This window comes from Phoenix dactylifera, chromosome 16 (genome assembly GCF_051530095.1).
Source record: "Phoenix dactylifera cultivar Ajwa chromosome 16, Ajwa_hap1_PhDact_Kaust_v1.1, whole genome shotgun sequence".
Taxonomy (NCBI): Eukaryota; Viridiplantae; Streptophyta; class Magnoliopsida; order Arecales; family Arecaceae; genus Phoenix; species Phoenix dactylifera.
This window is the reverse complement of record NC_143205.1, coordinates 16,433,939-16,446,784: the sequence shown is the minus strand read 5'-3', so window position 1 is coordinate 16,446,784 and position 12,846 is coordinate 16,433,939. Positions and strand designations below refer to the sequence as shown.

At 37.0% G+C, this 12,846-nt stretch overlaps 1 protein-coding gene across 9 annotated transcripts; it reads right to left on the bottom strand.

The window, feature by feature from the left end:
- Positions 1-306: 306 nt before the first annotated feature.
- LOC103706343 (protein PSK SIMULATOR 1-like) lies at positions 307-12,414 on the bottom strand. 9 transcript variants are annotated; one of them, XM_088712286.2, is made up of 13 exons: positions 11,958-12,301; positions 8,632-8,957; positions 8,405-8,497; positions 8,213-8,303; positions 7,650-7,743; positions 6,324-6,418; positions 6,023-6,092; positions 4,876-5,003; positions 3,164-3,280; positions 1,508-1,584; positions 1,297-1,341; positions 674-1,170; positions 307-545 (listed from the first exon to the last, which is right to left on the bottom strand). In XM_088712286.2, the coding sequence occupies exons 1-13, from the start codon at positions 12,117-12,119 to the stop codon at positions 535-537; spliced, it is 1,806 nt and encodes a 601-aa protein (XP_088568412.2). In that variant the 5' UTR covers positions 12,120-12,301; the 3' UTR covers positions 307-534. The 9 variants fall into 9 exon arrangements, with proteins under 9 accessions (XP_088568412.2, XP_088568413.2, XP_038973945.3 ...); XM_088712287.2 differs by having other exon boundaries at positions 683-1,170; XM_039118017.3 differs by lacking the exon at positions 307-545 and having other exon boundaries at positions 591-1,170; positions 4,876-4,976; positions 8,632-8,967; positions 11,958-12,414.
- Between the last annotated feature and the right edge of the window lie 432 nt (positions 12,415-12,846).

The window sequence follows — 12,846 nt, the reverse complement described above, 5'->3', positions numbered from 1 at the left end:
TGCCACACAAAAAAAAACATCTATAGTTGGCATGGTGCATATGGTGTAGAATACAATTCCTCTAATTGCAGACAAATAATTATAGACTAGTTTCATATCAATGGGATAGCAATACAGAGGGAGAGGAAAGTGGAAAGCAAGGCCTAGTGCTCTGTTTATGCAGATGATCTAATATGATTCCATAATCATGGTCTCAATCTCCCATATCTGTTAGTTGAAATTATCTTATGTCATAGATGACATTATTTTTATCTTTTGTCATGTTTAAATTTAGTCAAACAACAGGTAGCCTGATCAGCATTCATCTGTCAAAATGAGTGGTCTCAAATTCCAATCTGAGTAAGTACATGGCAATATATAATTACGATAGCTGTACATGATAATATGTGATTAAGATACACCTGGACCTAATTGATGATTATAATCATCTCTCTAATCAAGACACCCAATATTTCTTTTCTTTCCAAAGAAAAGCTACCCAATATTCCTCGAGCACAACACTGTTTACTTTTCTTAATTCATGCACATGATCTCTCAGACAATATCTACACAAGAAAAATAAAGGTTTCCTCAAGATATATACGAGAAAATTAGAGAGAAAACCCATTGCATTAGATTATAAAATAATAATAATAAAAGAGTTACGTATAAAATGGTGCAGTAGGAAATGTACCCAGTGTACCTATCCCATCCATTACATCCAAGACTCTCGTCCTCTCAAGTTGCAAGTCCAGCGCCAAACTGAATTCCTTGACAGGAGAATGTCCAGAACTCCTGCTCAAACCCCTGTTTCTTTGGCATCTTTTATCTTTCCTGGTTACAAGTTCCAAGCTCTTGCTTCTCCCCAACATCATTCTGTTCGATCTCAGAGAGTCCAACAACACTCTTTCCTCTTCAGAAATTTGAAGGATATCATAAGCTCTAGTATTGCAAGCCCGGGATGAATCTTGCTTAGTCTCGTGTGGTAATGATGTTTCCTTCTGGGACTGACATCTAACTGGTTGCAACGGTTTGAACCCATACCCCCGATTTTTCACCTGGATCACTAGATGGTGAAGCCATACCACTAGTTCAAGAACGTAATGGTCAGTCTTCTCCTTGTCTGCATGATAAAGTGTCTGGATGCGGGTAATGTTTAGCTCCGGTGCTGGGTTCTTGTTAACCTCAGTACTGAAAAAAAGCAGATTCAACTCCAAATATAATTATAAGATGATTACTATCAATTTTCTTAATGAAAAAAAATATTGCAATAAAAAAAAGAAGTAAAGGTAAAGATGCAATTGGCCTCATACTGACCCAATATTTGCCCACTCCCCGACCCATCCAAAACCTTGATGTGCTCTGTCAAATTCAAACGAAAAAGAAGAGTAACAAAATAGAAGTGAATAGGTGCAGTCTGCAAGAGATTAATAGAATTAAGGCAAGCAGAGGTTTGAGAAAGACAGTGCATAAGAAATATATTTCGTAATTTACAGATACTATTTGCCAAAGTCATTAATATGCCCACCTTATCGTATTTTCAGCTAATGGAAAGATCCATTTGAGAGTCTTCTGCATCTCAGCTTTGATTTGAGCAACAGTAAACTGCAGAAATGCAAATTCTATAGCATTACCATGCATCCATTAAATACAAACACACAGGTTAGTAGTTTCCATGACACTCATGATGGGATTATTGAACCAAAAAACTTGCTAAGTGCTAAGATTTCGACATTATATGATATTCTAAATCTAGAGCTATCATTATAAAAACAGATAGTATGCTATGAAACTTCACACCGAGAAAGTTTCATGTCACCAACATCTATAATAGGCAAGGCAAGACCCCTTCTGCATTATCTAGCGGTGGGCACACCGTACAAAAGAAATTTTTTCCGGAAAAAAAATTTGCATTATTATCAAGATATTTATGGGTGCCAAGTTTTTTGTATTAGATATGAAAATGGTGTGTGCTTCCAAAACAGACATGCCAATTGCAATACATCCAACATGAAGCCCCCATAATTGGTATTGGTTAATGGCATTCTATAGAGCAAACATGGATTGCAATCCAAGAAGACTCGTCATAAGTATCCAATAGCTAGCTTTTGTATTATCAGCCTTCCATTTGATTCATATTAATAACTAGTTCATTATAGAGTTCATTTTGAAAATCAGTAATAAATATCAGCAGCTAAGCTCCTAAAATAACCCGTAATGCTTTATGAAACCTCAGGCAACTGTGGCAAAACCAAGAAGGGAATTTCATCAAAAGGCTTTGTTATGCAAGTTATAGCTTGGGTCCACCACCCCATGATTACTACCTTAATGAAAAGCGCATTTCACTAAAGTAATCCAATGACCTTTGCTTAGATGTTAGTAATAGTTGATTAGAAGATATCCATGACTGAATTTGTCATGCAATGATACTTGACTTTCTGCTAATTTCTTCTTAATTTCTTGATTCTCAATAGGAATGTCAATGGACCAGGTCTGGCCAGATCAAACCTAGGCCAGATGCAAGCCCAGACAGGCCTGAGCCCATACCTGCCCGAATCAAGCCCAAAATGTCCCAGGACAGGGCCCAACCTGACTGTGCATAATATGTCAGGATGGGCCAGTCCCTAGTAGGGCCCTTATTTATTTTGAGCTGAAAAGCCAGCCAGGCCTGACCTGGAGTAGATCAGGTTCCCTTATTTTCAGGCCAAATCTGGCTTTCAGTTAAAAATATGAGTCCAAGCCTGAGTTTAAGCCTGGTTTTCCATGGGCCAGGTCATTGTGGTGCTCAATCCAGCCCAGCCATTAATAGTCCTAATTCAATTTTTCTGATTCTCTATGAACTTTCATGACATTTTCAAATTTCTATGTATAAATTGTACTCTTAACATGATAGAAATATCTGAAAGGCTTCTTACTGAAATTGACAGCCAACCAAACCTTTGACCAAGCTAATTGATTGTTCCTGGGCCTTTATGGTGCATAAGGACAATGAAGCTGGTCGCCAAACATTTTATCATATGCATTTAAAAAATACTAGGAAGTAGCGATAAAATCTTTAGAATGGATAATTTTTATTGGTTAATCAGTATACCTGAAGCATGTATCCATACAGATAAAGGCAAAGACTGAGTGAAAAACTGAAGGCCTATTCTTTGCAGACGATTAACATCTTTATAAAACATACCTCTTCTTTGGCATCAAATGCTTGCAAGCGGGAACGTAATGCTGCCTTTACTCCAGCTGGCAATCCATGATATAAAGAGTCTCTTGTACTTGATGGAAGGACAAGTGGCCTAGATGCCTAAAGACATGAAATTTTTAAGATACTAACATTCGCCATAATATATGAGAAGCTTCGCTGTCAGAGTTCAGTTATTTTGAGGTAAATCATACATCTTTACAGAGAGGGGAAACAGAATCTTGTATAAACTGAAGCCAGAAAGTTATAAATTCTTACTGAAAACTCTATGTGATTTGATTACTTTGCCAATCAAAGTACAAGAGGAAGAATAAATAAACAAAATAATTTGATGGTACTAGCTGATTGTTGCAATCTTCTTAATTTTTAACACTTCAAGGTACATAACTGAGGTGTGCACAAGTATGTTTACATAGTTCATGCTTTCACACATAAGAAGGGCATATGCTCAGGAGGGTCTTGATTCTTAGCATGCACGCACACACTTGCACACGCGCACGTGCGCAGAGAGAGAAAGAGGGAGGGAAGGGTGGGGCCTTCCTGCTCCATTCAATGATACGGGTGTGTTAACACTCAATTTTGTGTTCCCAACAGATTGAGGCATCTTGTACTTATTTTAAACTCTTTGAAGAGGAAGTCTCTTTTGTTTCCATCATCAATGAAATCGGTAAAACAGCATGCTAGGTAGTGGTCATGTAATCACCAAGACAAACAAAATCCATATAATATTATTTAGGTGCCTTACATAGTTATCTTGATCTGATATGAACACAAAGAATTCCAATTTTCCTAAAATTTACTAAATTCTTCTTTGCAATGTGCTGTTTTGATCAGTTTTTAGAACTTCTAAATTTTAATAGTGCATTGTCCACTATTTCATTCTGTTAAGTATTATGATAAAAGTGCATCCAAGTATGCAGACATATACATGCATACATTCATATATGCATATTACACATATACATAGGTACATGCATATAATGAAGGTATATATTCATATATCAATCCGTCTACAACTTTACTTGATTTGTTTCAATTATAAAATAACCTGATTTACATTATATAGCACAAGTCATCAAAACAGATGCAGTTCAATAAAGATATAAGATAACCTGAGTCTAATTACCGGTGAATGAAACAAGTTTCATGTGAATTAAAGCAAAAAAGGCCATTATCTCAGATTATATTCTTTGGTGTATGTGCCTTTTATATTTTGATACATTAGAATATAACTAATGTTATAACTCAAATAAAACCTTAGTTGGAAGCTTGAAACATTAAGCAATTGAGCTAAACCTTGTATTCTATGAAATTGAGAAAGTTGACGAAGTTTATTACTTTATAAAGAATTTACTAAATCTTTGAAATAACGGTGGAGATTCATGACTCAACATCAATCAAAATCTCTTGTGATTTAAGATAATTTATTTTTCAGAGCATTGGTCTACAGTCATCTCATGGATGATACTGAATGAGACCTACCACCCATAGACAGTTGATGATTATTCATACTTGAATTCATCAAGACACGATCAAAAAAAAATCCTCAGTAAGCTGCAAATCTCAGTTTAATGTGACATGACAGAGTTGAGAGAAATTTATTAATGTCAAATGCAAAGTAACTTTTGTGATAGCAGGAGGAAGAGCTCAGATACAGAACAAGATTGCGGTACATGAAGAAAAGCTTTTTCACTTACTATATTGTCTATTTGATTGATGATGTTAGCATAATGCAGTGCAAGACCAGAAACACCCAATCTTTGATTTTGAGCTGGACCATTGTCCGCCAAGATGGTAGCTGCCAGTGTTTCAAACTGGATTAATGCTATAATACAAATAGGTCAAGTATGTCAACAGCGCAACGAAGATAACATCTGGAAGAGTAAGAAGTTTAATTCAAGTATGTGAAAATTATCAATGTTAGCTGTTGCCATATGGATGCTACTGTACTTCTGCAGCCCATCCAACCTCACTCTAGTTTCACAAAGAACTCTGTTACATACCATATTGCTATCTAAAGGGCAGTAAGTGGAACGGACAACCTTATGTAGGATCAGGCATGCTGATAGCTGCATCAATTTGTGATTAAGCATCATTTTGTATAATCTATTACAATATAAAACATATACACTAAGAAAGAACTTACAACAATCGACTGGAACACAATAGATATGTCACAACTTACAAAACACTAAAATAGGAACTAGTGAAGCTTGAAAACTAATTGGGTTTAAATGACACTGGAACAGAGTGTCAAATTCTTCAAACTCTCAACAATAGATTCAGTGATATGGACATATATCTGAGTATATGATGACCATGAACATACAGACTTGAGTTCTAAGTGGCACGACTAAATTGTCATTATATTCTTACAGAAAAATGATAATGGAGAGAGAGAGAGAAACTGTTTGATTGGAGTAATTGGTATGTAAAAATATGTATCCACATAGAGGCTATCAATTCATGACACATCTCAGTGTTCCCTTATGTCTCTTAAGAACTTAGTATTGTACTGGGTCATATGCAGCAGCAGACCACACCGATGTAATGATTTGAAATGTGGTTGAGGAATTGGGATGATCAGAGAATGTGGAACCATACAGCCAAACACAGGTAGCTGGGATAAGGCTGGATGGTTATGGTTATGTTAATTTAGGATTCTTTTCTGTCTAACCAGAAGAATTCTACAGGTATCAACCCCCTCTATGGGTGAGAACTCCAGTCCTAAATCAGAACCTCAGTCAGTAAGAAGAATCAAAAGAGGCACGACTCAAATATACTGTTCAAGCAGTGTTTGCATTGATAATTGATATAGCATATAGTGACTTTCAAAACACATACCAGTATTACTAAATCTCTCCAAAATCTCTTTATGCAAAATAGCGACAATGTCAACAAATTTCTCCACTACCTGCACAGTGTTTTACCTCATCAGAGAAATATAAAATGTCAAGTATCACAATGAAAAAGGCTTCTTCTTGTGTACTGCATTATTTGCTATATATTTGAGACACACACAGAGAGAGAGAGAATTAAAACAATAAAATTAGTTATTGCTTCAGAAACGAAATCAAGAGAAAACCATATTGAGAATTGAGTTACCTCATTGACATAACTTATGTTTTTTCTTTTATTTAATTACCTCCTCCAAATTTCTAGACCACAGGGATTTCTTTTTCAAACTCCTCACAAGCTTTCTTTGACGTTTTAGTTCACTTTGTAAGATCATAAGATTCTCTGCCATAAACAAAGAAATGAGTTACAAGTGAACTACAATAACAAAGTCCAGTTATCAGGATAACTGGAAAAAAAAGTATTACTTTACGTAAAGTCAGAAGTTCCAGCACATGCATTGCAAATTATAAAATTAAGAAATGTAAAATAAATATCATTTATAGTTCTTTTTACAAGGATATACCTTTTCAATCAGATAAAATGTGGAGACAACATAGTCCCTAGTAAAATGCTAATATTCTGAATATAAAATGTTGTAGGTGAGCTCTATATCAATACAGTAAATGTCATTCTCTGATGGTATATTAATTAAAATATCTCTGCCCAAGAATATAGCCAAGATTTAGTTCACAATTTGTCTAAATATGAGATGAATTATTTTACTCACTTATTCTTCTAATAAACCTCTAGCCTTATTAGGCTACCAAAGATGATAACAGGGTAAGGATGATATTTCTTTAATTTATCACTTACAGTTGTTTTTTAGACAAATGAAAGCAATATGAAGCTTTCAGCCACCATCCTCTCTGTTAAATTTCCTAGCCTGCATTATGAGACTCCTTATTAGGGTAATTACATTCTCAACAAACCAAGACAATCTTCCAGTTGTAATTCCTATATGACTGGATGGTGCAGATCTGACTTTTAGCCCTCTAAGATCTCTAGATATGTTTAACTAACAGAGCAAATTCAAGGTTCTGATTTTGATAACCATATTAATATTATTATCACAGAATAACCAAAATCCTATTCTACCAATTCTCAACAGTTACTGAAATGTTTTCTTATTATATTATTTGATCATGATAGTAATCGACTCCTTCACCATTTTGAAGAGAAAAAAATACCAATTTGAAGGACTTTTATTCTCATATTTATTTAATTTTTTGGAAAGGAAAAAGAAGTTACTAGTGATTACCCCCACCTTCCTTCTTCCTCCCTTCCATTGCTAGGTATCAAGGCTCGCCGTCTTAGTACCGGACCCCATACCGGTGCCATACTAGTACTATATCGGTAGAGTACGGTAATGGGGTCTTTTTGGTATACCGAGTGTCGGTATGCCTCCCGTACTGTGTACCGATACCAAACTGGTATGATACGGTATGGTATGCCCCGTACCATCTGATTCGGACAGGTATAGCGAACCATGCTGGGTATAAAAAGGGAGGGGGGAGGGGTGAAAGACAAAAACAATACTTCTTGATGAAAGAAAAAAGAGAAACATTTGCCTTACCTCGCCTACCTGCAGGCAATGACTCTTCTTCCTGAAGCTTCCTTCGATAATCCTGTTCAAATCTGTCCAGCGCATGTAACTCATGATAGAGCTCCTATACATGTAGGATAAGTTATGTTCACAGAAGACAACTCATAACAATCTAAATCTGATGATCATATAGTTATATTTTCTTAGCAGTCCACATGCAGAAAGCAAATACTGGGTGCATGCACTAACCATGCAAGTTACCTGTTCTCCTTTACAGAGGACCATGCTCTACATAAAATTGATATCCAGGAAAGACAGACAAAAAACAAGGAAAAAGAAAAAGGAGATAAAATCATTCCTCATAAATAAATTTCCACAAGTTTATATACTTGAGCTGAAGTAAATAATAGTAATTTAAGGACACAGTCAGACACACAAAACATGCAATCAACAGGGCAGGGGGAGGGGAGAGATTGAAATAAAATACCAAGCAGGTCATCTGATACCACAATTTTCAATTCATCCACTGTAGCAATTATGTAGAAGTCACTAGGAAATTATCTTTAATAAAGGATTTTCCAAAATATACTTACAGAAGTGTTCTGAGCCAGGTGTATCAAGTGCTGCATGGATGTTTCTACCTCTGCTTTTAATTGTTCCTGGGGTGTAAGGTCTGGACTCAATCTGAATATGTATCATATATCTCAAATTAGTAATTGTAATTCAGTGAACATTAGAAGACTACAGTTCGGCTGCAATTGAACAACAAAGACAAATTATCTTACTTCTGAAAATAGCGGCCCAAATTATGCCACGTAGGGTTTTTACAAAGATCCCCAAATCGAATTACTTCTCTGGAGAAAACTTCAAGCTCTTCCCTGTTATAGTCGAAAAAGAACTTACAGTAAGAAATTGGCAAAATATTATAAGGATAATAAGCACAACATAATACAGAAATTTAAAAAACATGTATCCAACTTCCACACTGGTGCCACTTAATCCTCGAATCAACCTTTTGTCAGCAGCAACAATGCATAGAAGCTCATTGATATCCGCTGAAATCAGTTTTCTTACTCCGTCTGACTGCAAAATATCTTCTTTTAAGAATTTGATGCTTTCATCTGAAAGAGATCTCCACAAATTAGCGCCTTTGGCAATTGTATTTGCAACTTCAAATGCCAATATTGAAACTTTATTTCCTCGAGCTGCAATTCCAGAGAGAAATCCACTGCTAGGATTCAAGTTTGACATGCTACTCCCAAGGGTATCCAAGACCTCCACAGCCCTCTCTAGGCCCGCAATGCCAGCCCTTCCCAAAACTGAACTTGTTTCTGAAACCTAAGAAACACTGGCAGTTTGACATCAGTGCTTGCAGATAAACTACAACAAATTTTACCATTTGAAAAAAACTATTATCTACATATATTCAACCAAAAGTGACAGCTTATTCATGATATGATAGTTAAAAAGGGAAAAGAAAATAACAGAAAGTATACAATCAATTTACAAGCTCAAGAATTTGCACCAAAAGTAAAATTAGATTGACAGGTGGATATTCTTCCAAATTCTAAGAAAATGCTACTGGCAGCTAAAGAGAAGTAATGCACAGATGATAGGGATAGGAATCAACTTGAAAAGGTGGTCTCAAGATTCTGATATGGACTTGGATAAGATATCACAGTAAATCAGTTATTTGGGCATTCATTTCGAATTATCAACTTCAATGCATCATTGACAGCATTTACAACTGCAGCACAGAATTTGGAGTCATATCTCCTGTTACTAATTTTCTTAGATAAGTCAGTGTTTATAAACTTTCTCTTTGCTCAATCCCAAAATAAAAAAATAAATAAAAGCAAGAAAAAAAGAGAATGGGGAAATAATAGTAATCAAAAGCACGGAATATTGTACAATAGATTTGTGAGTGGACCACACGATTTGGCAAATATCAGAGGTATGCTGCGTGTTATATAAACATTATTCCCACATAGATTTTTCAACATACCCTTATATATTATGTTTGTCTCATGCATATGTGCAGCTAGTTCTGGTTTCATATATTAGGTCTTCCACAAATGAGACAACAGCCTTAAGTGTTTTCTTATCTTCACCTCTAAATGTTCTAGGCACCAGATTCGTAGCTACTTTTTGCAAGTAGAACTTGCACCGCACTGTCCCGTACCAAGATAATGCTCATGTGTTTGCTTCATTTAGTCTCTGCTTCAAAATAATTCTGTTTGCCGCATTTAAATTTTTCAAACCTCCAACAGGTGCATGGTTACTCAATACTGTTGCCAACTTTCACCTCATACTAACAGCTAGGAGATTGGTTTAATGGCAATTCAGCAAAAAATGTCACTCCATGTTAAGGTTAACTAGATCTTTTGTTAGGTGAAGCTTGCAACCCTGAAGAATTGAAAGAAGCATTTCTTCTTTAGTTGAAGTTCTAAAACTGATTGTTAGAAAGTTGTTAAGACTGCTGATTGGCATCTTTGGCTAAGATGGCTTCTTTATGATAGCATGTCTTCCATAAACCTCAGAAACCATACATAATTACAATCACATGGATTGAGCTCTGATGTTTAGTGATAATCATAGTGTGACTTAGTTCTATAGCAATCCCCTTTTTCCTGAATCACGAGAGAGAGAGAGAGAGAGAGAGAGAGAGAGAGAGAGAGAGAGAGAGATTAAGTTTGTGATCTTCACCATGAGAACACATTTTCCTTACCACAGTTTTCTTCAGAGTAAAAATTCAGTAATTTGTCACAAAGCCATCAAGAATTCAAAATGACTAATGTAACCTCATCAAGGAAAGAATTGTGATTGGTCATTATTTACTAGTTTTTATAGCCCTGCTTACTTTTAAAAGTTCCTCATATGCTTCATACCAAAGTGTACACATAATCAACTTAATAAGCTAAGTTTCATGATCCCACTATATTTTTTTAGTGGATATGAGAATTTACACAATACGGGTGAGATTACACATTTCTGTTACATGTTCACCAATATGTAAAGCATAGTCTGATTGCCCATCAAAAGACATAAGCTGACGCATAATTTGCGTCAAGTCCCCTACAAGCACTGAAGCACCAGGTATGATGTATCTTCAACTGCTTCGATCACAACCCTAGGATCCGAACTACACCCACATCCATTAATAAGTCACCAGTTTCTTCCTGTTCTCGCTCCACCACTGCCATAATCTAAAGGTTGTACTGCTCTAAGTCTATTGGTATTATTTGCTATTTAACTTGTGTAGATCCACGAATGGAGCATGAAAGCAAATGTCAGCATCATGATTTCAAGATCAGATCTGAGCAATGGGGAACTATGTCAAGTTCAAGGAGCAATCTAATCTTAGCATATTGCAAATGTTCAACTTTTTGTAGGGCGGAATCTAGCTTACAACTCAGAGGACATTACAATTTCATTTTGTATACCCTAGATTAGTCAATACTATTATCCAACCCTGTTATGATAAATGTGACTTTTTAGGCCAAGCCTTGTCCTAGTGGTCACACCCCTTTGCTTAGCAACCAGAGGTTCTCAGTTTGATTCTGGGGTGTGCATCCCCAAAAATCTTGACCTGTTTAATTATACTGCAGATGGGTCGCCCTCCCTTTTTCTTCTCAAAAAAGTTAAAAAAAAAAAAGAAAATTTAAAAAGAATGCATATATGGGTTATCTAGAAGCTATTCAGTTGCTTAATCATTGAACTCATTCTATCTCCTTCGAAGAAATATTTAGGGTTACTCTTTGAACTCTATTCTCACTGCCCAAATTTGGCAGTCCCGCCTTCCTTGCATGCACGAAGATATTCAAACAAACTGCGATTTTTGCTGACCCCCAACCAAACCCATCTACCAATATATGGCATCATACTTGGTATGTCAGTCCACTTACTCCTTGGTCATGACAGCATAGAAACTCGTGATGGGACAACTCCTAAACCACCTTCCATATGCAAATCACCAAACTCAATTTCCTCGTATTGCAGTCCACTTACTCCTAAAATCATCTAAGGTCCTCAAGTTTAATTACTTTTAAGTTCTCTAGAAAATCTGATGCATTATCAGAATCGCTTCTCATTGCAGACAAAGTTGCATCTCTGTTCTTTCACTTCGATCACAGTCTTTTAATACCTCAAGCTCAGATCTTATATACACTGCCATCAAATCCCAAACCATCACCCTCGAACTTGACCACCACATATATATCAAAACCTAACACCTAATTATGTTATCCAATCAATTCCCGCCCCCCCCCCCCCCAAAAAAAAAAAAAAAAAAAACACACACACACAAGAAATGAATCAACGAAGAAGAAAAGGCAGCACCTTTCCAGCTCCGGCCTTCGCCGGGTTGATCCGAAGCTCCCCGGAATCATAACTCCCGCAAGCGCTCTTCCGAATTCCGCCGAACCGATCCGCCGCCGGTATATCGGAGAAGGAGAGAGTCCGTCTCTCCTCCCCCGTGTCTCTCGAGCAAACGCATCCCATCTTTCTCCTCTTCTTCTCTTCTCCCCCTCCACAAGAACCCTAATCTCGGACCCCAGACTTTTTTGCTCTTGGGTTTGGCGACGACGTATATATGAATGGAGTCCAAGCCCTCTTTGTTGCTTATTATCTTCTTCTTGTGTCTGTGCTGTGATTGACCGAGACTCTTTCCGTTCTTCTTTTCCGAGTAGCTGCTGAGAACTGAACCTCGGCGTCAATGCAGGGTGGGTCCCGCGGGCAATTGGCGGGCTTTTTTTCCCGTTCTGCCCCGCCGTCCGCTCCACGGCGGTTGGCGGGTGGGGGAGAAGAACCCGCGAACCCGTTACCTTGGGGGGCACAGGTGGGTCCCGCAGTATGCTCGGTGGAGTTACTGTTCATGGATGTGGGGCCCGGAATGGTGGGTTTGGTTCGGTGTGGACTGTGGACTCGGTGTTTGTAGGGCCCGCCGTAAAGAGAAAATGTTGGTGGGTTGGGTTTGGATCCAGTAGAGACCCATTAGTTTGATCCGAACCCATCACCAAGGTTTTCACCCCAAGTAATATCTCAATTTGTGTCATCTTGGTTGATGTAACTGAAATAATATTAGATTCCGGCTCAAATACACTGGTTGACATAACTGAAAATAATTTTTTTAAATAATGTTTTGATATGGCTGTTAATTTTAGATTTATTATATGGGGCTAAGATTTTGATGTTTCATTTTTGAAATATCAATCGATGTCTTAGTTCA